The following is a 23,964-nucleotide window of genomic DNA, read 5'->3' as shown; positions in this document are numbered from 1 at the left end:
CGTTCAATTAGTACTTTAAAAAACAGATTTAAGATTTGACATTGATTACGAAATTCACTATTGCTGGGTTTAAAAGTACATATTTGTAATGAGACAGGACTCATTGATAATACTATACTACTAGCTTTCCGTTTTCGAGTTGTTTTTAGTTAGAGCTGAACTTCTAGTAGGATTTATGAGTCTTTCTAAGGATAAGCGTAATAAAATGTTTTTTCATGCGGTATGGCACTGTTGTTCTTTGGTTAGCCTGACTGAAATTATGTTGAATTTGCATTTGGAAAAATGTTCACATATTTCAACCAGCAGAGTTAAAAAAAGAGTCTGTTTACAAAACTTTGGATCAGACAGAAAACGCAATGAAATAGTTCAGTGTTAAATACTAATCGAGCCTTCCAATGCCGCGGAGAATATAATTTCTCGAAAACTTGCCACTCTTAAGGAGAGGCTCTCCAAAAGTGATGTTATCTGTGTACTGGAAAATCACAACACTACGGTGGGTTCTCGAGCAATTAATAGATAACTACCGCTTTATTAACTATAACAGTAAAAGTGAAAAGAATTAGAAAACATCTACAGTTTTTACGCAATACATAGTTGACGCACTGATTGAGCACAGAGTTTCGGAAAAGGAACTTGGTCGACAGCATCGGAATCAGAAGTAATTTTTTCTATGTGTACAGCAAAGGACTGACATTGACTTCAGAAGTCCCTATTACTTAAAAGAACGTAACAACTGAATATACTTGCACTGCTGTGAGCTCCAGTTCTGAAATTCAAGGCAAAATATGTTGGCAAGCTGGCATAGGAAACTGAAATCTTAAATTTCTCTTCAGGACATTTGGGCACAAGGTCTAGGTTAAACTATGGTTGCCTCTAATATCATGCAAGTTATCGTCCGCGACTATGTTACGCTGGAAGCTTCAGAGAATTGTAGAGCTTGAAAAGTTGAATGTACTGTATCCAGTTTTAGGAACCAGACATTGCTGCAAAATAAAACATTTCTTTTACTGCGAAATGGCATATTGAATACTATTTATGTGAGGAGGGGATTAACTGAAGGTACAGGGTAGACACCAGATTTGATGTTGGTCGAGGACATACTTATAAGACCATCTTCTCAACCTAAAAAAGCATTTCAAACGACTACAACCAAACAACTGTAAAGTCCATAAACAGCCAGGTTTCCCAGATTTTTGTTGATATAAGAATATGATACGTGCTCGATAGTTCCATTTGTACAAAGCTCGTACTGCATACGTATTAAGTAAGGCAAACTACTCACTTTAGTGTGTGGCAATTTATTTACATAGGGTATCTTAACGTACAGTAAATTTATGCAAACCGACACTTTTGACCTACTCTAACTATGTGAATGAAATTAAGGGGGTTCTCCAGTTAACAAAATATAATAATACATTATTATTAAATTTATTTAAGCAGGTATCCATATTAGGGGTATATTGCGGCCCAGATATCCTATACAGGTAACTGACTCTTTCCTAACTCGTGCTATTTGCAATCTTCGCAACTGATGCCTAAATGAATTTGTTTCAGAAAGTACTAATCCAGACCTTTCATTTGATACCACCCACGACTATACACTAAAATAATTTACACCCTTCTTTTGGACCCCTCAAGCTTAACGTAGAACAATACCACTCGGTGCATGTGTAAGCGTTTTGGGAAAAGTGGAGCGATTTTAATAAGATTGAGTTTCCTTCGAAAATAGATGCGTTACACAGATTTTTAATTGCAAACTGACGATTCGCATAAGATATCACCACAATAAAGAAACTACTAGTAAACTTTTAATGAATGACTTATTGTTGTAGCGGCGCACACGCAGCAGATACCGCACATTTCAACAACGGCGGTAAGTCTTTTTGTAAAATCCAATTTGCTTTCTAAAAACTATTGTTAGCCGCAGAATACTAATTGAAAAAAAAACAAGTAATTTCAGCGTGATAATACACCTAGCGAATATTTGTAATGTAATCGGACTTGTCAGCAGCTCTGCATTATTTTATGCTCTGTGCAAATGAGGTACTATGCCACTGCACACTTGTAACAAACCTTATATTTATTCTTGATTGGAATTGAGGGAGCCCTGAATCTGCCATCCATTTGATAGCGGCCTGGATCAACTGGAGAGGAGCTGCCTCTCACTTTTCTGGTCTATGGGCTCCTTGTTTTGGGCTTACACCTAAAGTTAAAATTTTTTTGCAGAAGGCTACGATTTTTGTCCGCAGCGTAACCGAAGTGGCCAAAAGCCGCGCGATTTTGAAATAATTTACCTTTACCTGGATGGCCTGAACGAAACCGTAGTCGTTTGTAAAAATGTTGTATTTGTATTCAAATCACTTGCCAACTAGAATAATATCTACAGTCTCCCGCTGACTCCTGAATTTTGATCAAATGACCCCGCACTCGGAAAAACGAACAAGGACGATCCCATTGATCATCGTATGTTAAAAGAAATTATTTTTAACTAACCCTTTTAACAAAAAAGTCCAGATTAAAAGTATGTCATTGAAGTGCAAGCAGTACCGGGTGGAAGAAATTCTTCTGCTTCAAAATTTTAAACTGAAACCCTTTATCGCAATCTCTCTGTACCACTTCCAAGCAACATCTATCAGACTAGCGGAATGGATTGATGAGGTAACTGTATGTAGTCTATTCCCCACCAAAATTTAAAATTACAACGGATCTATTCGAACATTTGAGCCACATCCTTTTTGCTACTGCAGTAGTGATTTAGATTTAGATAATAAGATTTAACAAATTATTATGTTTTTTATACAATTCAAGATCGATTTCAAAGACGTACGTGCGGAGATGTAACTTGGACGGCTCTGTCCTTTGTTCAAGACTGGAAAGATTGGAAAGAGCGACTTTCGGAACATCACAAGAAAGTACACAAAATGGAGAGGAAAGTAGTTCTAAATACAATACTCCGTCATCTAAACTCACTGAAAGCTATTGAACAATTATAGGATAAACATTTATTTAATAATAACAAAAGTCAGCTCCACTTCGGATTAACGTATCATATTACAGACAGTTTAAAATTAGCATTTATGTTTACGGATGCTAGTTCAGTTACTAAATATTTGAATGCAAATGGAACTTCAATAAATCCGATGTTTGTGCTGTCATGACACAGTTTGCATGTAGACGGAGTTGCTGTTAGCCCTGTGTTCGATCGTTTAACTATTCTTCGCATTGGTCCTATAAGTGTTCCGCATTTATTGCAAATTAATGTTGAAACTTTGTCAGAATTATAGAACAAACGATCTTGAAGCAAAAACGCAGAGCCATGTGAAATCAACGCGTCACGTTCCATTTCCCCAAAACGAACACCACCTCCACGTTTTCTTCCTTTGATCGGTTGCTGCGTAATCACATCTACCGGTCCCGTGGAGCGTACCTACGAAAAACGAATTGCAAAAATCAACTTATCACTTATTTCAATATATTACCTGCCACTTGTCGAAAACCATATGCCTTAGTCTTTGATAATAGACAACACCGAAGAATACATCGGCAACTATTTCGCGGCCGTCGACGCCGCTGTACATTCGTTCTGTTCCATAATAATTGTAGCCGCCCGCCTGTAGCATTTTACCAAAATAATCGATTGCCGTATTTTTTTCTGAAAATCTGAAAGGAGTAGCATCATGTGCTAATCCGTGAATTGCAGCACTTTTCCCTGCCATCGCTTCTATCATCATAGCAATCGTCATTCGAGATGGGAATCCATGTGGATTGAAAACAATATCAGGTATTAATCCACTTTCGGTGAAAGGTAAATCTTCTGCTGGATATTTTTGGGAACATATACCCTTCTGACCGGCACGTGAAGCGAACTTATCACCAATGTTGGCTTTTCTCTGGAAAAAAAAGAAAAATATTTTAATAAAAATAAAAGCAGAACTTTTTCGGTCTGCATTTTTTCTGTTTTTGTAGTATTCATTCGCATTCCAAGCAGTTTTTCGGTATTTATATATGTCTGCTGAAATATTAACAATACTCGGCATCATTGTCGACCAAGTTCTTCATTAGTTATTGTCGCAGCTCAGAATACCCTAATGACACGACGCATACATGGATTGATGAAAGTTTGGAGCTTTTGAGAAACACTGCCAGTCCATTTCCACGTACTACTCTCAATTTGATGTTAGCGTTGAGATAGTTTGTATTTCCAAATTTTGGACAAAACAGCGAAAGCGGATATAGCACTGTTCGGTGCCACCGTCGGCAGAAACAACGATTCCTAGATAAACAATACAATACAAATATGATCGACGCTTTCGCTGCTTTATCCAATAAGGCAAATAAGTAAAGTTCGGTGATCACTCAGACTGGGTTGATGGTTTTGTTAGAGTATATCTTCCAACTCAAATCCATAGCCATTTAGCCAAGTTCAGTTTCTCTATGAGAACAAGCAGATGTCATCCATGGTATCATAGTCGAGGTGTTTGAGGAAAGATGACAAATTTCATTATACATTAAAAATTATCGGTGACTAGATGCAATATTTGCGGAATCTGCTTTCGACTTCGAATTCCGCTGAGATTCTGGCTCGACACAGCGCCCTTATAGGTCGCTCTAACCAGTTTGCTTTCTGTCCATCAAGTCTTCGATGTGTTCCTTGATGCGTCGCAATATGATTTTCGTTAATATCTTTGCGACAGCAGGAAGTATGTAAATATTCCTCGCACTCAAGATGGGTGTACTTATTCGGAATTTTAGCGATCATCCCTTTTCCACTCGTTGGGAAAAGTTCTCAGATTCCCAACATTTACGAATGAGTGAAAATACTTTAACAACTGTGCAGAGACTGCAGGAGACTGTGCAGAGACCGTCAAAGTCGGCTTTACTCCGTGTGAATGTCTTAATGGTAAAGATAATTTCGTTTCTCTTGGGTGGAGCAGTCCGTATCCGAATGTTACGGTGGCTTGCCATATTATCCAAAAGATATGGAACTTTTATACGTTCAAAAATTGAGGTTAAATGCCCTTTCCACTTCTTCAGCTGCTCATCATCCTGGAAAAAAGCCTACAATTAACGTCTCTCAGGCGAAATTGTTATTTCCTTTTGTCACGGCATAAAATAGGCTACAGCCAGGACACAAATCTCTATCACTTTCAATCGCCTTTTACGACAAACAGGGAATACGCAAATCCCTGCATACATAATACAGAAAATATTCCAGACACTCATTAAACCCAGGTCAATCGACGTTTAAAATTGAGTGATTCATAATGTAATTACGAAACTGATATCAATGGCACGCAAAGCCGATACACTGTTTAAAAATGGCGCTTCTGTGAACTGAGGCTCTGTCGAGAAAAAATTTAAAAACTATCTAAAATAATAGTGGCGACTAGTACATGTACATGTAGGCCAGTTGGATAGGGGACGTATTCTTCTCCAACTTAAGGTTTCAAGTCGGTCTTATGTATGTAAGTGATGGAAGTTAACATATGGTATTGGATACATTACTACAGGCTTAACGTTTATAAATCACTTCGCATTCAGAGAGAGTACTCGCAAAATAACAAAGGAAATGCCGGAACTAGCCTTTCGAAGGTAAGTTATTCACAAAGGACAAAATTCGAAACAATTGCACATTGCGACTCTCTTCCTCGAACTACCGATAACATATTCCCGGGGGAAACGACACCATACTGTTATTTATTTATTGTACGATACATAAACACACATGAAACAAGAGGATTCGTCAAAGCACCATCTATTTCGAATAGGTCAGCATGTTAAGACAAGTCTTCATAGCACAGCGTTGCATAAGATAGACTCGCAACAACAAATTTCAACATCAGCTCTACTTCCAAGAGCAAATAAAAGAATATACCAAAATTATGATCATAATCTAAGATGTAGATACTAACTGGAGGATTCAACTTTTGTGTTGGCTACACAGATGATAGACATTTTGAACAGCCCAGCATGAGCATTGAGTCTGGGTAACAACTGCCTTTGTTTCTAGAGCGAAACAATCTGTCGGTCATGCCCCAATAGGGTTAAATATGGAAAAGGGGATATAGACAGCAGACAGTCAGTATGAAACGACAGGCAAACAGGTGGATAGACAATTGACTTACACAGTAAGTGCATATAAATAATTGCCAAGTTTAAGTTTCTGCATAGAGAATGCTTAACCACCTGTTTGTTTCATACCCAATAACCTGTCTGCCTGTTGTCTGATACTGACTGTCCGATGTCTGCAACAGACTCAGATATTTGTCTGAGATAGCCTCAAACATTTGCCTGATACAGAAGCAGATATTGTCTGAAACAAATATGCCCAACATTGCTTCCAGGAGCAAGTTCGATGACTTAGAGTTTCAAAAACACAGCACAGCGTAATGTAGAGAAATACCCATTGCACCAGCCGGAGAAGCAAATTTCGGGTGTTACGGTCCCGTTGATCGCCTCATGAAATAACGTGATGATGGTCACAATTTAGATTTCGATTTCTTCCAATGAAAAGTTTAACAACAAACTTCTCATGTAAATTTACTATGAGAGAGACAGAGAGATGTAGAAGAACTTCAAGTTGTTACTTACTTGTTTGCCATTTCCCATGAATTGGAATACTCTGACCTGATACGATCTTCAATAAAAGCATACATTGGGATGGGAAATGCAGAATGGAATGAATACCGGATAACTCACACATTTGGAAAAGATGCCAATTCCACTGTTGGATAATTTGCGTTTTGAAAGTCCGGGAGATGGTGTACGGGGGATAGACAACTATGCTTCATATAATGTTATTAAATTTTTTCTACTTACTGGAATCCTTATCGTGATGCAAATTTTCTTAGGAGCATTCAATGCAAAACTTCCACAATATCGGACGTTATCTACAACAGCGTCTTCCTTCTCTTCGTTTTTTACAACCTTATATGTAGCTTCGTCTGTGTCAAAGTAACTAGAATTTAAATACATATTTATTTGACACATCATATTAAACATTTATTTCAATTACCAATAAAGAACACATTTATACGTTAATTTCGTCCCAGGGGCCGGTAGTCCATCATTATCGATATATTTCGCTAACTCAGGGTCATGTGGATTGCGAGCAAAATAGTCATTGCCTCGAAGTTCAATGAATTGCGATTTATAAATGCTGCCGTAAGCAAAGCCCCGTTCATGAGCCGATTTATTAATTATCATAGCATCTTCCATATCATATCCCGTATATGAAATAACTGCCACAATTGCATTTGTTCCCATGGCAAAATCGTCCAAATCAATATTATCATAGTGAGTTGTTCGGAAAAGTGGCGATGATGGCGTTTGCAGGCGATACAGTTTTGTTTCCGATTGTAAGTTGAAATTTTGACATGGAGTTCCCATGGTTTGTTTACCCATCTGACATTGATACATGTTACTATAAAGAAGGAATTAGACTGATGTTAACTGTTTGTCTAGCTTGCAAATGGAAATATTTTAGACTATTATAAGTCAGCTGTCTTTAATATTACGTTATAATTATTCTAGTAAGGAAGAAAGCCCTGATTATCGATTTCTCCACTCCTTTATATCTTAGATAGTATCATCGTATTGAATGGTAAAAAATATGTAATAAAACCCCGACAGAAAATGTCTATTCTAGTTGTTTTATAGTCGAAAATGGTGGTCATAAAAGCAGCAAAATGATTGTCATTAAGCAAATTTGAATTGCTGAAGTCTGATAAGAAGCTTTATAGAAAGAAATATTGAAATGGCTTTAGGTTTAGGCTTAGGGAAGGAAGAGATAAGGGTCGTAAAATGTTTCAAATCAATCAGAAATGAGGAAATAAATAAGAGCAGATGCTGCGGGATGTCTACACAGAGAACGTCTGTTTGTCTAGGCAAAACCTGGACAAAGATTACTAAGTAACACCAAAGGCAGCTGCCAGCAAATCAGAAATTCCACTACTAAGTAGATAACTCATAGGGGAGTCGTGTACAACATAGGATATTGCTATCTCTGCAGTCTATTAAGTTATTGATGGTGAAAGCCCGTGCTTGGTGTGTTTACTGACCCTGAATCAGATAGTAAGTTTCCAACAGGAACGAGATTATAATAACGACTTGCACGAAGAATTTCAAAACACCAAATTGGAATCTGAAATGTCCATACGTTGAGCAGATAGATAAGAACAAAATTAACGAACATGGCAATCCAGGAAGTTGAGAAGAAAGTGTTAGCAGCGAAATCTTCCCCAGGTGAGCACGTTCTCATTAAGAAACATAAATGAAACGGTAGAGTGAATGAAAAATACGGGTGGAAACGTAACAAAAGAAACCATCAAGGATCCAGCGTAGCAGAAAGGAATGATTTAATGTAGAGTGCTGGATTGCCTTGGATGTTAAAATACTATTTACAAACAGCAAAACGAGTGAGTGAGATGTTGTGAAGGAGTAAGCGCAGTCGAATGAGAGTTCGCAGATAAATTTTGGGTGGTGGGAGAAGTTGGACGATGGGAAATAAAACACATCGTGAAGTTCTACACCGTATATAACGAGTCGAAAGCATCCATCTTTAATCTGTGCAAGAGTTATGGTTTGTCCTCATTCGCACCTCTCGTTCTCTTCGAGCTTGAAAAGAGAAACAACTCTAATGTCTATGTAAGATATGAAAACACACATTGCTAACACAGAAGCTCCTTTGGATTGCCTATAAAGCGAAACTGTAAACATGTATGTATATTTGCTGTAAGGAAGCATCACATCTAGGATAATTGCAAGAAATTTTACGTCTTAGCTTAGTTCAGGGTTTATGTCTATCATGGTTCGTATCCCATCGGAAATATGCCTTTCACGTATGCTCAAAAGTCGTGGTGTTACTCATAGATTAAAGAAATCATCATAAGTGGAACTGAAAAATCAACAAATATTCAAAGGTTACTCCGAACGAACATCTGTACTTACGCTTAAAAGAATAAGCACTTCAAATATGAAAATAAACAAGACTATTTCGAAAGGCAATTGCAAACTTATATGGGAAAAGCAATGATGGTAGAAGCAGATAAATTGTTTTATATATTTTCGGCTAAATCTGTTGGGAGCAAATAACTTTATTGAAGATGAGTTTTCACTTATTGTGTTTTAAGGGAACGGAACTGAAAGTTTGGTGGATGTTTCAGGCGTCGGACATAATTTCGACGGCAGCTGGATTGAATCAGGTTTCATCAAATTTAAAAAATTATGTGAGAAAAAGTTGATTTTAACGGAGCGATAAACTTTTTCTGACTAGTAGATTAAAAAGGAAGATAAATTATTGTTTAGGATAAATGAGGGATCCTAAGTCCACAACCACTTGCTGTTGGAGATAAATTAAACCTTTAAAAACCATGAAGGGTGCTTGGCTTAGTAATCTGAACATATGCATTCAAGGATTAATAAAGTGAAAAGACAAACTTACCGTGGAGATTGATTGCAGTCTGGCATAGGAATCAAGTTTGCTAAATTACTCAAGAATGAAGTTTTGGAGAGTTCCATATGAGTCGTTACATTGGGGTAAATTTCTTTTACATCAATTGCAATGTTCATGTACACTTGTTCAAATGTCCCAATAAATTCAACTTTATTCAGATGTAAATTTTTCACTGGTCGCATCATTCTTGCCGGTCCAACGAACAGAAACAACCCAGAATATTGGCCTTTCTCCTCGTAAGGTAGAGAAACAATTTCCATCATCTGTGGCAATTCCCCATTAACTTTCAAATATCTTAACTTGTCCACTATTCTGGAGACATCTACTTCTCGGATGTATCCCAAAACTCTGCCTTCTAGCATAACACAAGTGGTGTGCTCATTGGAAAATTTCCTTGAACTAATGGGAGCCATTCCAAGCTCAATGAGTATTTCAGGAATTTTCGCTACTAGTGTTTTATCCGGAGCACCTGATATCTGACAGTTCACCGTCAAATGGTTAAGAAGACCGCATGGAGCGCCATCGGGAGTGTGAACAGGACAAATAAAACCCCAAGCGTCTGGTAATAACTGCCGAGCTTCTGTCGTACGCATTGTTGTGAAATAAGATCCTCTGTGTACAGCTCGAAAATGTGACATATATCGCATTCTATTGATATTTTCTGCCATTATTACAAGCCCTGTACTTTGCATTAATCCGAGGCCGGAGCGGGACGAAATGCTTCCAGTAGCCAAAAATGATTCTATACTTCTGGTGATGGTTCCAGCTTGTCGTATGCAAGCTGCGAATAAGGCAGGACTCAAATTGGAAGAGCCGTCGTTGCATTTTTTTAGTATTGATCTTTGCAGATAGATAAGCCACATTTCTATCCGTTCTATCAAGACTCTTTGGTATAAATGTCCTCCAAGTAACACGTCTTGCATCATCACTCCATCGACATTTTCCACCTGTAAGCAAAATAAAATAAGAAATCACAAGATTTCCACATTCAATTCATTGTACGAACCTTTGTTTTTTCCTGTGCGCACTGAAATAGTTTCTGAACCATTAGAACAATGAAGTTGTATTTATCTTCATGCGAATAGAGATGCACTAAAATCCTTTCATTAAGGATATAATCAGTGATTGCCACATTCTCCGTCCATGGAGGCAACTCGATAAATCTCGATCGAAACAATTCTCCGACATAATTTTTGCATTCAAGCTGTGTGTGTATTCCTTCTTCGTGTAACTCACGGAGCATGTTTTGGATGCACTGAGAGTAGTATTGATCAGCTTCATAGCCTCGCAATAGATCCGAATAAATGATATCATCGGTTTTATTCGTCAGGGCCCTAAGCAGCAGACAAACAGGCACGTACGAAAGCATTTTACTTTGGGAAAACATGAATTTTGCACTTCCGTTATTTAAGTAGTGAAGTACGTTGTTGAACGACGTTTCATCATTTCGTGCCGTTCTTACTAAGATTCCAAGGTCGCTAAACAAAGCGCCTCGATCCTTCCAAACACTTCGTTTCACTGCGATGGGGTAGTTTCTCCGAGTCATTAGTAACATCCGAATCATCTTCTCATTACCTTTGACTATAAAATAACCACCCCATTCATTTTCGTGCTCACCTCGTTTAACTAATTGCTCTGGAGTGAGGCCTTTTAAGTTGCAGGCATCGGACTAGAAGAAAATGCAAATGTCTAAGTCGATTTGAAAAAAAATTAACGAATCTACAAGGAGATGAGAATTGTTTGACAAAATTCAAACTGTAGATATGTATAGCCAAAACTTACTGTCAATCGTCTGCGTGATTAATGGCAAATCAAATCGGAATAAAAGAAGCCGGGTATTTCGGGTGTAAAGGTTTTGTGTTCATTTTATGTGAGAAATTTCCTATGCACGTTTTCCATTCATATATAGCTTTCTATTCATATATACCCTTCAAATGGTAACGACGTCATACACGTCGTAAAATGCGATAGATTCACGTGAAATGCAAAATTTTGACATGCTATAACTTTGTTAATAATAGTTGGATTTCCTTCAGACTTTCCAAAATTGTACATTTTATTTATATTTATTTTTATTAAAGGTACCAAATTGTGTACTTTTAGTATGAACTTAGGGGGGGTTTCGGGAAATTTTCTAAAAGATTGTATTATGCTGTTATTAACTATATTTGAGCAGGTATCAGAATGGGATGTATTTTGAGTTTTTTGAGATTTTTTTTAGTTACCTATAAACGTTCTGAGAACGAGACCTGTTACACTGTTCGGACATACATTTTGAGCAACCACCCTCCAATCCCCCAATATCAGAAATGAGACCAGTTCTTAACGTATTATGTAAAAAAATCTCACCTCCCTTTCGCATGCATTTGCTATATGTAAAGGGATTCACAGATCACATTTTCTCAACAAATTTCCTGACAATAACATAAGCCGTTTCCCAATAAATCAGGTGCGACAGACAGACGGGCAGACAGACATTGAATCAATTCTAATTTTCTTTTACACAAAACCTTAAAATGGAATAGAGGAAGTATCGGCAGATAGAACTTTAACATTTTCTGGATGATTTGCTAATTTACAATTGTGGAAGATTGCCTCTTTCGTAGCTCACTTCCGATTGAGGCGATGACGCGGGATTTGCACGGCTTTCTAGAATATGGAAGGAAACGTGACCTATTTCGATCATTTGCCTCTACGGTGAAACCCTATCGAAATTATTAACGTACATTTGAACATCACATAATTGCAAGGATACTACGGGTAACAAGGGGTTTTTTAATAAGCCCCTTTGGATCAATTATTTCCTCCATTTTTCCCTTGCTAATTTTCAGTGATACTGTGCTTCACATTCATTATCATTGCAAAATAATGCTGTGGCAACGAATAAGTTTACATCAGCGAAACAAGTACAAAAGTAAATGCAAACATCTATGCCAACTGGGATTCGAACCCAAGGCATACGGCGAATTAATTGTGAGACTATAAAAATATCTGAAGTAAAGGGAAAGATTTCCAGTCCCTATTCAGATGTCGTGGGGACAGGCAAAATATCAAAATCGTGTTCAGAGTAGAGATTGTAGACAACATTTTTGATTGAGCTTTCACAAGATCCACCATCGATATCTTTCTTCGAGCGCTGTTAATCTGCAGCAACCTAAATATCGCAATTGGATAGCAAACACGGAACAGTCTAATCTATTGATCAGAATGTACCGAACACGAACTTTCTATATTGATTTAATGATACTGAATCAGCGAGCATTACAAAGTATCGTATAAGTTGATTAAGTCTAGGAACATTCGCAGGTTGAATCTCAATATATCAATGATACCAATGTTCACGACAGTTTCTTTATATAGCTTATTCTAGCGTTAAATTTTTTTCTTTTCGATATTATTATTTTCTGTAATAGATAATACGTCCAGCTTTTTCTCAAAACATGTTTTTTAGTGCGCACCCTTAGCGCAATTGGCCGGTATGCCGAACATATCTTCCTCCGGTTGACAGCGTGGTTCAACGCTCCCGCCCAGACAGGGGCCGCGTATAGCAGGATCGACCTCACCACTCCCGCGATGGGCAGCCTGCGACTATACTTCGGCCCTCCCACGTTAGGCATCATCCTTGCAAAGGATGAGCTGGCATTTGCTGCCTTCTCTCGCGCATAATCTAAGTGTCCCTTGAAACTCAGCTTGGCATCGATCATCACCCCCCGGTATTTGACAACCGATTTTGAGACGACCTCACGATTACCAACCTGGATGGTAACCGTGTTGTTCTTCCTACGGTTGGTAATGAGGACCGCCTCCGTCTTTTCGTCTGTCAGGTCCAGCTTGACCATTTGTAACCATGACTTGATGGTATGAATGGCTTCATTTGCATAAAGCTCCACGTCCTCGGGATGCTTTGCAATTGCAACTACCGCCAAGTCGTCCGCAAAACCAATCAACGTTGTCTCCTCCGGCACGCGAAAGCCAAGCACTCCGTCGTACATTATGTTCCACAGCAGCGGTCCCAATACAGAACCTTGAGGCACGCCTGCTGTCACAATGTACTCCTTCGGCCCGTCGTTCGTCTCGTACCAGAGAAGTCTGTCCGAAAAGTAACTCTCGATGAGCCGAGCCAAGTAGCTAGGAACACCCAGTTTGGCCAAAGCGCCCTTAATCCCGCCCCAGTTGGCTGAGTTAAAAGCATTTTTGACGTCCAGCGTCACCAGAGCACAGCATTTGCCAATGGCCATTGCATTTCGAGCCAATTCCACGACCTTTGCTACTGCATCGACCGTAGAACGGGCTCGCCGAAACCCATATTGCCGCTCTGAAAGATCACCCGCAAGCTCGATGAACGGGAGCAGCCTGTTGTATATCACTCTCTCCAACATCTTCCCCATGGTGTCTAAGAGACAAATAGGGCGATATGAAGAGGGCACGCCGGGTGGTTTTCGGGGCTTCGGTAGCAAGACCAGCTTCTGCCTCTTCCACTGGGCGGGAAACACTCCTTCCGCCATGCACGATTCGAATGTGCTTGCGAACCACCTTGTTCTGGCCTTGACCGCCACCTTCAGAGCCCCGTTCAGAATTCCGTCCAATCCCGGAGCCTTGCTGTCCCCAATACGTCTGCAGATTTCCCAAAGTTTCTCTTCGGTAACATCAGGGATCGAGAAGACGTCCTGCTGAGCTGCCAGTTGGGGTTCTCTTTCGTCCTGCTCCTGCTGCGGGAAAAGAGTTGTAATTATTTGCAACAAGAGCCGTGGGCATGCCACCTGAGGTGATTTTCGCCCGCCGATCTTCTTCATTACAACTTCAGTTGGCACTTAAGAATACATTCGTAGTCTTACCTGGTTACTTACTTAAAGTGATAGAAACTTCTGGGCTAGCAACTCGGATAGAATAGGATAGGGACTGAGCCCACGGCTACAATCTCCAGCTTAATCGAAGTAAGATAGGGGAGAGCACTCCTTTTCCACTTGCAGCAATGTGCTTTTGTATTCTGAAAAGTCAAGTGGTAACAGACGCGAATCCGGCGTTGGATTTTTACTAGCTAGGCAAACATCACAATTGTGCTATGCACTAACGGAGACTTCCGATATAGTGGAGAAGGACGCTTTCTACAAGCAATTACACACAGTTCAGGAGACACTTCCTAAAGGTGATATTGTGATTGTGGTGGGTAATATGAATACCAAGTTGGGCTCTGGCAACACTTTGTTGGAACATGTGATGGGGAAACAAGGGCTTGGCGACTGTAACGATAACGGCGGTAGGTAGGTCGATTTTTGCAGCTTCCGACGTAGCCGTGGATAGCACATTCTTCGAGCACAGAGCTTGTCATAAGGTCAGCTGAAGGCCAATTCCCTGCGAGCAATTAGATGGACCACATTGCAATTATAAGTTGGATTAGCATCTGATGGTAGCTTACGTTCGCGTACGTGTTGCGTCTGTTAATTCTTGGAGTGTTGGAGAAGTGCGACTTTCCAAGTTCAACATCGGCGGCTTATGTAATCCAGCTCAAGGTCAACGTGGGTTGAACTCCTATACCGATAACGTATTGTGCACCGTGACAAAATGGTTTTTTTTATTACGTACACTAGGCTTCGCAAAGGCATAACATCATAAGTCGTTACTATCTTTCAAATTATTCATTGTAGATGAATTCAAAAAAAAAACTTTAGGGAGGAATTCCTTTCCTTTCCTTTTTGTGCCCATAATATTGCTTGTCTCTAACTTTTAATCATCCACGAAAATGTCGTTTACCCTTTTTTTTGGGTCTGGAGCCAAATATATTTATGGCGCTTCAGTTGATTATGAAGTTCATTTGTTGATGCTTTATTTCCGCCACATTTGATAGTTGCGGTTATTGTGGTATTCATTTTCCCCTTATAGGTTTTACGGAAGGTTTTGGTGTTTGTTTACTCTCCCCTGATTCTCAGTGGGGATTCCAAGTGGTGTTGTTAATCGAACGAGGAGCACCATGCCAAAAGGATAATGATCTGAGGCCATATTAGCTTTCCTATATATTCTGACATCTAAAAATGATAGGAATGACTGCGTTCTTGTTATAGACACTGTCATATGAGACATCCAACATCCAGCGCACTCAACAGTATTGTACGCAATGAAAAACTGCGTTAAGAAATTGCTTCACGCATTAGCGCAACTTGGTATTCTTTGCGATTGATGTATCAATGAAAGTCTCAAATCTAAAATTTGCCGACCGAAATACCGGTGGTTCCATACGCCGGATGGGGATTTGGAAGCCTCATGACTACACTCAGATCAAGCAAATGACAGAAGAAAATGGCGAAATCGATTATGACGAGCTGATCCCGCTTATAACCGGGACTAAGGCTAAAGAAAAAATAGAGGAGCGGCTTCGCTCAATTCACGCGTGGTGAATTTGAGTGAATGTAGTCTCATCTGGAAAGATCCACATATGTTTATGCATCTCCTAGGGAGCCTGAATACAAGTCCCGTCTTTACTTAGTCCTTCGAGGGTTCGTTCCCCGTAGAATGTATACTTCTTCAACTCAGTCTTCTTCGTCTTAGTTTGCATCTTCCGAAACTTATTCATCGTCCATTGTTGTGTACACTAAATACAGCATTCATGTCGTATAGGCTGGACGAGGAAAATGAGGCGCATATTGCTGACCATAAAGTATATTTCCATACGGCGAATATTTGTAGTTCCAACTCTTTTTAATTACAATTTACTCTTGACTTCAAATAGTACCATTTTTCCATAAATTTTGAATAGATTGTTAACTCCGCTTCCATGCAGAGAATGGACCACCCACCGGACTTTATGACCATACCTTCGAACACGATAATATCGCAATTCCTTCAAGATGACTGCAAGGTCATGTTGATTGCAAATGTCCTTGTTTCGAATATGATCATAGCGGGGTGTGTCGGTGATCCAACGAAACATTTTTGCCTATATTGTCTTTGGAACTGGGAACTATAGAAGGCACTGTGCTAGATTTTAAGATGCCAGTTTTGAAGCGCTCTTTCGTTGCGCTTATGTGTTGAAGCAACTTCATGGCCCAGATCACTATTGGCTGAAAACACGGATTCTAGGGCACTTAGATCGCTCAATTTTGAGTCGCTGTTACTCCCAGTGCTTGTTTCATTGGGGTCGGTTATCTGAAACCAGTGTTGTGCAGTAGTTAACTAATTTGTTAGTTAGTTAATTATTCGACTAACAATTGATTCATTTATTAATTGCAATGATCGACTAACAATTGATTAGTCGTAATCGCGAGCAACTATTTAATAATTGACAATTACTCTTCTAACTAATTCTATAGAAATCGGGCGTATTAAAGTTGTATGAGTTGAAAATGAAGGTTTTTGTATAAAACCAATCATTTTTTAAAATTCTGTGTCTGTCCATCTGTTGGTAACTTTTATTACAAAATAACTGAATTTGGTATTTCGAAATATGATGGGCGGTATATGGTCTACGAAATTGTTAACAAGTAATCAACGACTTGATTTTATGTTAGCATTGTTGTTATTTCGTTTAATAGGGGCTTCAAAGTGAAATCTTTATCTTATCTTTATGGAATGGGTGCGGAATACAGGTTGTTTTCTACAGAAGAGATGAGGGTTGTTGCTGTTAAACTTTGGAAAAAAGGGTTGACGTTTAAGGATTTGCGGCGAAGAAAAAGTGCAAAATATTGAGTTGCCGAATGTGAAATTTTTCGGGAGAACTCAAATAACTTGTTAAAATCCAACTGCAAAAAATGTCTCAAAGCAACACCAAAAATGAAAATTTTTTCTACGTGCGGCAACATAATTTTTCTGAATTTTACTGTCAGAAACACTAAAACGGCAACCCTATTTTTTTCGAATTCGAACAGTAGCCCTAACCTCTTCTATCCAAAACGATCTGCGATCCGCGCCTATTAACATAAAAGAAATCTAAAAAGAGCAAACGAGTATCGAATAACGACATCAACACTGTTCCAGCATTCCCACGCTAGCGTAACTCAAATTTCAGAACATCTCCCAGCCCCAAAACGTCTATGCTAATTTTTACAAAATTCATAAGGAAATCACAAAACCTTTCAAATGTAATGCGCTTACGTTTCCAATCATATTCAATTGTTAATTATTAATCAAAATCACTGAATAATTCATTAGTTAACTGGTTTTCCAATTAATTGATTTCTATGCAACTAACCATCAATCAATTGAAATTATTCGAATAACGAATGAAAATCAAAAAATTTGTTGCTCATTTTCGAATAATTGAATTCTCAATTGTTAGTTGCAGCTAGCTTTTGAATGAATTAATTTCATTCGTTAGTCGCAGTTTACTTTCGCACAACACTGAATCTGTGTTTCCATCAGGTTTAGTCGTGGACCGCGCTACATTGGATGTTTGAAGCAGTTCGTCAAAAACAAATAAGATTTGACAACTGAATAAACGTTTTTTAAGGTCTGTTTGTCTATCACACGCACTTTTCTCAAAACCGGTTATAGTTATTCGTTTTGAGAATGATGGGGTCCTAAGTCCGCATCAACTTAATGCAGGACCGGACCAAATTTGGTGCTAAGTCCGCATCAACTTAATGCAGGACCGGACCAAATCATCATTCTCAAAACGCTCAAAGCTCTGGTCAATAAGGCGGATTTGCGCTCAATATAATTCGTAGGCATGTCGTGTTCTACGAATTATATAAAGGAGCATTCAACATCTGCGAGCCGCTACGGTCACGCTGCTCCCAGGCCAGAGGTGAGGCAGCGTCTGACGATTTGCCTCTCCCCTGGTAAGAAACCGTAAAGCCGTCGTCGCTTGACCGGTTATAGTTAGTATGATGGAAAAGTTGGACCTGTTAAATTTCGTGTTACGTAAGGTTTAAGGGTGGCCTCATTCATGCAAAAGGATGTATATAATTTGATTCGGAATCCGGATAGAATATTATAGCGGAAGCGGTTCAAGTCTGCTGGCAGATGAATTCCAATTGTGATTGGATGTCGAGTCAGCTGGGAACGAATACCTGAGTCCCGGCGATCGCAATGCTAACCACAGTGCCTCCTACAGTGTACCTCTTGTAGTGTACCGTTACGATCTTGAATGTAGTTCTCGATCCAATTGGATTGTTGCACCAACGATTATTATTATTATAATTTCAGCCTTGTGGGTTAACAAATGAAAGGTCTCTATTACTTTCCGAATCTGACCATTGTTTGAAAAAGGGGATAAAAAGTGATCACATGTTTCTCATCTCAAGATTCCCCCATACCAATATCTAAAGAATCTAATAGTAAATTACTCTATTTTTTTAAAAATTGGCTGGAATCCTCTTGAATCATACAGTAGTATAGGCTGTGTCATAAGGCGAAACAAACCATATCGGGTCAGGGCCTTGAAGTGTATTACAGGACTTCATCCAAGGCCGTAACGATGCACTATCCGGTTACACTAGCCTGTAGGAGGCAATGTAGTCAGCATTGGGCTCACCCGAGATTATTACCCTGATTTGACTCAGGTACTCATTGACGGCTGCTGCCAAATTAGGTGAAAATCGAACTATTACTTACAAAGTTATAAAAGCTCAATTTACTGAACTCCAATGCATTGAATATCAATATCTCACACAGTGAAGCGCATTGTTTGACATACGAAATGCATATATTCGTACATTCCGAACTACTTACGAATGGAGCAGCGTGAACTCAAATATTCTTACATAAAAAGTACACAAACCTTCTATACCTGAACAGCCAAGATTCCAGTTTCTAACTTGTTCTACAGTAAATATTATTCTCCCCTTAAAATAACTCGCTCTTTTTCTTCCATGCTTTATACTGGCTTTGCAGTGCTGAGTTTGATATTTGCAGCTGACAGAAGAACCCTCTAATTTCTGTTTTAAAAACGCACCACTTTGCTATCTATCTATCTCATTCTAGAGATTTTTTTCTTATTCAATTTTCACAATGTTCTTCAGTAGAACAAACGCAAACCGGAACAATTGTTCGAAGTTCAAATCGAGAAACTGACCCTGAATTCTCTCAACTGGAAAACTATCAGCGCTAGCGTTAAGCTCGACCGTGTTAGGCAAAACCATGACAAATCTATTTTTCGACACTAACAGCGAACCCACCTAACACAACCCAAATGAACACTATCCTTAAATTCAAAACTAGTAGAATAAACGCTAACATATCTTTTCATGGGATATAAACAGTTCATTAAGTAAAACAGCTATTGGACACCAGATTCAGAGAGTATTGTATGACTAAGACCGTAAGATGGAATAAGCTTGCTCGTGAGAAGTGATTTCATTTTTCCCGATATAATATGTCAGTCCTTGCAGAGAGAGTCACCCTTGTAGATACTTTGAGTCCATAACAAACTCGTAACTTTCGTAAAGCAAACACTAACCTTCAGCATTATAGGCACTTCCCCTAACTCTACGTCCACTGATGGCTTTTGTAGTCCGTTTATGTTCCAGCCGATCCTCGCTGAACACATTCCCTTGTAGGTCTCTCCCCGTTGCCGGCACTCCATGGGATACACCTTTTTATCTTTAGTACCAAATGCGTCAGGAGGCACCGAGGGCGAGGAAATGTGTATACTTTCCACTTTGACCTCCACCTTTTCACCTGTCGGTAGTTGAAATCTCAGCGGCGTAATGTTGGCCGCTGAGGTATTCAACCCGTTGGATAACATTTGGTTGAAGGAGTCAATGTGAGGTTGGCCCAATGAAGTGAGGATCTGAAATCAACATTCGTTATAATCGTTTTTCAACAATGTGACTGAAAAGTTACCTCATTGAAGCCTTTTTTGAATTGCTTGAACTCTGGACGGGAATTGGTTAGTGGCAAGTTCTCTTTCATCGTGGCTTGTTTCAAATATTCGACGTACTCAGAAGCAGGAACTCGAGCGAGTAGAAAACGCGGTGTCCAGGCCTTACTACACGTGATAATAACAATGTCACATTGACAGATGATTCCGGGGAGTTAGTAATCAAACATCAAAACAGAGTGCTTCTGCCTTAACAAGTGACATCTATATTGTACTAGTACAGATTGCGATGGAGTGAATATCGCAACCGTGGAAAATTCCAGTCAAATGCATGACGCCATAGATTCCATATTACACTCTACGTTATACTTTTACATTCACTACCTTGAGATGCTTATTCGCAGTTTATAGGAGTCAGTCCAGTCATTAAAGCTCTGAATTCTTTCAGTCAAGGCCGATTAACATGAAATTTGGGGTGGGTGTAGAGGGTGACATAAGACGCGAAAGTTATATAGCGCGATTAAGTCAGCACTTTTCCACTGTCATTTTTATTTTTTGAGATATTTTGAAAAAATTATTCCTTTTTTGGGAAAATGAAAAAAAAAAATTAGGGTAAATCACATTTTTTTTCGAAACTATATCCACAAAATTTTCAGAATTTATTGCAAGGGGTTAAATGCAGTAGATTTTCGAAGGATTCGATTCACTCTCAATTTATATGAGAAAATCAGCTTTTGTTTTTATTGATTTTTATATTAAAAATTCAGATAATTACATTATTTTCATCATAGATCCAGTATTATTTATCCCACTGACTTCTATTATACCTCATTTTAAAGGAATTTCAAGCACTTTAAACGAGCTTTAGATCAATTTCCACCAAAATTTACTGATTCTGGGTTATTTGACCTTGAGAGCATTAATTTTTTTTAGAAATTACGAGTTTACGCTTGACGAGAAAGAATTCGGAGGTCGCACACGATTTTCGACTTTAATGGTTGGACTAAATATAAAAATGATATGTCTGCAGTAAGTACTATAAAAGTGTACAATATAGATACCATACACACTCATGTAGATACCATGGACATATAAATAAAAAGATATTTGTGTTCAACGAAAAAGTGCATTTCTGCAAAATATATTTGGTATATAAACTCGGTTGGATTTTTTTTAAACCTTTGCTTCTGGCATTACAGTATTAGTTAAAAAACAACAGGCGATTTTCTCTTATTTGAGTTTGGTGTGTACTTTTCTTCAGCAGCGTGACTTTCGCAGGTGTACAAATAATTAAACAAACACAATTTCGTTAAAATTTTGCTGTATTCTTGTAATTTAAACGGCCTGATCTGATTATGCTTCAGGTTAAAGTTGCATAATTCGGCAAATCCTCACGCGACCTCCTCGCGGTGGCTGCTGGAAACCGTCTTCGGACGGGCCAAGAGTGTGCAGGGCCGGGCTAGGAGTAGGCTCAACTAACTGACGGAGATCATCATCCTACCTGCACTGGAGGAGGTCTTAACAAGGCACCAAGCCAAGGTGGGACAGCATACGCCGAGGACTGCGTGGCCAATGGGTAGCTTGGTCTTTAGTATGCGAACTCTGAATACCTTGGACACTTTCCCAACCCAAAGCAACCGCAGGGACCTCCCGGAGTGAGGCGGCAGGCGGACTAGTGGTTTCCAGCCAACTGCCGTCAAGCTGGGTATAGTGAGTACTAGGCATAGTACTCCCAACCCGAAACCACAGTTAGATACTAGACAGCTACCACACTCCCCCTTGCCCCTCAAGGGGGGAAATCAGTGCGAGTACACATGATTTCAAATTGTTTTGCCCTTGAGCATGAGCGAGATGTAACGAAAATCCGATCAGCTGTGTTTGACATACCGACCGAACTTGCCAATGTATTGGTGAAATTGGCAAGTTTTTGCTTATGTAAAAGTGAATACGTGAAACAACTTTTTGCTATATGGGTGAGCACGCCGTAGTACCAGAATAGCAAAAGCTCACCGATCTCTCTCTTACCAATACGATTTGACGAAGATTATGCCTTTTCCTTGTTAACCTGATGTGTACAGATAAACTTCTGCAAGCACATTCGCAAGTGGGGTCATTTTAGTAAGGGTACTGCCTATAGTAGATCTACTGTGCCCGAAACTTTAGAGGTTAGGGGATTCCCTCAAAAGTAAAGACCGACAAGAACGCCGGTCACCGGAAATCAGCTAAGAAGCGTCCACTGGTGTCCTGCTCAAGAGCCAGTACCAGAAAGCCATGCATATTCTCAGCAAGATTGCTAAGAATAAGGAGGCCGGTACTGTCGACGAGCGGATTGAAAAAGACCTCGCTAAATACCAGGCGATTGTTGAGGAATACAACAGCAAGTGCCTGGGAGACGAGCAGAACGCGAAGCCCATCACTTCGAAACGCAATCGATCTCAAGACGAGGTCGAGCAAGATAACAAGCGGAGCAAAGCAACATCCACGAACTGCGAAACCGTTCAGCGACGTGGTCAGGAGGAAATTATGCGGTGTTTACAACGATTAATTATTTGAAATAATAAAAAACTTGTTGTTTCTTTTTCGTTGGTGTGGAATTTGTTCTTGCAAATACGATATTTCGGGAACCACTTGTGGTGGTCAAAGGGTAGTATAGGTCCCGGGGCGAAACGTGGATTGGTACCCACGATGGAGCATAAAACCTGGGAAATGCCTGCTGAACCAACACCAACAGCTCTACTACCAAACCCTATCTCCACCTCCACGTGGTGACCGCTGGGAGCTCTTTCTTGACGAAAAGCTGCAGACGGAGAAGGATGAAGGCGAGTCTCCCGCGCCTAAAAACGGGACAAATTGTACCAACTGGTCCTCCAGGTTGGGGGTTGGGTAGGGCTGACAACCCTACACGGAAAACAACCGTTACGAAGCCACAACAGGAGCCTCGGATAGGACGGATATTAAAACGACGGACCCGGCAACGACAAAGGAACAACGATTTGCGCATTTTCTCATGGAACGTGCGCTCCCTGTACAGAGATGAAGCTGATAAGCAGCTAGCCGATACCCTGTCCCAATATAGGGCTGATGTAACAGCGTTGCAAGAGATGCGATGGACAGGGACGGGTTTCCTGGAGAAGAGCCACTACACCATATATTATAGCGGCCATCCAGTAAACCATGTGCTCGGAGTAGGTTTCTTAGTCAGCCAAAAAATGAAACCTGCTGTTATCGGCTTTGAAAGTATAAGCGAACGGCTATGCACTCTGCGCTTGCGAGGCAAGTTTAGAAATATAAGCCTCGTAAACGTTCACGCCCCTACAGAGGAGACTGCAGAGTCGGAGAAGGATACCTTCTACGAGGCAGTAGAAAGAACCCTCGAAGCCTGTCCCAGATATGATATCAAAATCATACTTGGGGATTTTAACAGCCAAGTAGGGAAGGAGCCCGTATTCAGGCGATACGTTGGCTCCCACAGCTTACACGAAAAAACAAATGATAACGGACTGCGGACTATTCAATTAGCAGGGTCACACGAAATGGTTGTTGGAAGTACCTGGTTTGCGCGGAAAGCGGTCCACAAACATACGTGGGCCTCTCCAGACGGGACCACTTTCAACCAAATTGACCACGTGTTGATCGAACGCCGCCACCTCTCAGCCTTGATGAATGTCAGAACATATAGGCGGGCCAATATAGACTCGGATCACTATCTCGTTGGCATGGTGCTCCGAGCTCGAATAACAATACCACCTAGAATCCC

The 23,964-nt window shown here is 39.8% G+C and overlaps 1 protein-coding gene across 1 annotated transcript; it reads right to left on the bottom strand.

Moving 5' to 3' along the window:
* Positions 1-2,995: 2,995 nt before the first annotated feature.
* On the bottom strand, positions 2,996-20,412 carry LOC119661624 (DNA-directed RNA polymerase I subunit RPA2). The gene is made up of 8 exons (XM_038071044.1): positions 20,231-20,412; positions 19,845-20,177; positions 10,461-11,123; positions 9,443-10,401; positions 7,016-7,423; positions 6,820-6,958; positions 3,480-3,890; positions 2,996-3,427 (listed from the first exon to the last, which is right to left on the bottom strand). Exons 1-8 carry the CDS (start codon positions 20,297-20,299, stop codon positions 3,047-3,049), a joined length of 3,363 nt encoding a protein of 1,120 aa, XP_037926972.1. The 5' UTR covers positions 20,300-20,412; the 3' UTR covers positions 2,996-3,046.
* Positions 20,413-23,964: the final 3,552 nt, after the last annotated feature.

The sequence above is a fragment of the Hermetia illucens genome, chromosome 1 (genome assembly GCF_905115235.1).
Source record: "Hermetia illucens chromosome 1, iHerIll2.2.curated.20191125, whole genome shotgun sequence".
Lineage (NCBI taxonomy): Eukaryota > Metazoa > Arthropoda > Insecta > Diptera > Stratiomyidae > Hermetia > Hermetia illucens.
The sequence above is the reverse complement of the archived record's forward strand: the minus strand, read 5'-3'. Positions and strand labels throughout refer to the sequence as shown.

Bases quoted from the DNA above. Each gene is read 5' to 3' on its own strand.
- LOC119661624 (XM_038071044.1), bottom strand. From the start codon at position 20,299: ATGAAAGAGAACTTGCCACTAACCAATTCCCGTCCAGAGTTCAAGCAA. The intron at 6,959-7,015 runs GTAATTGAAATA...TTTAAATTCTAG, and splicing joins TATAAATGTGTTCTTTATTG to TTACTTTGACACAGACGAAG. The intron at 3,891-6,819 runs GTAAGTAGAAAA...TTTTTTTTCCAG, and splicing joins GCATCACGATAAGGATTCCA to AGAAAAGCCAACATTGGTGA.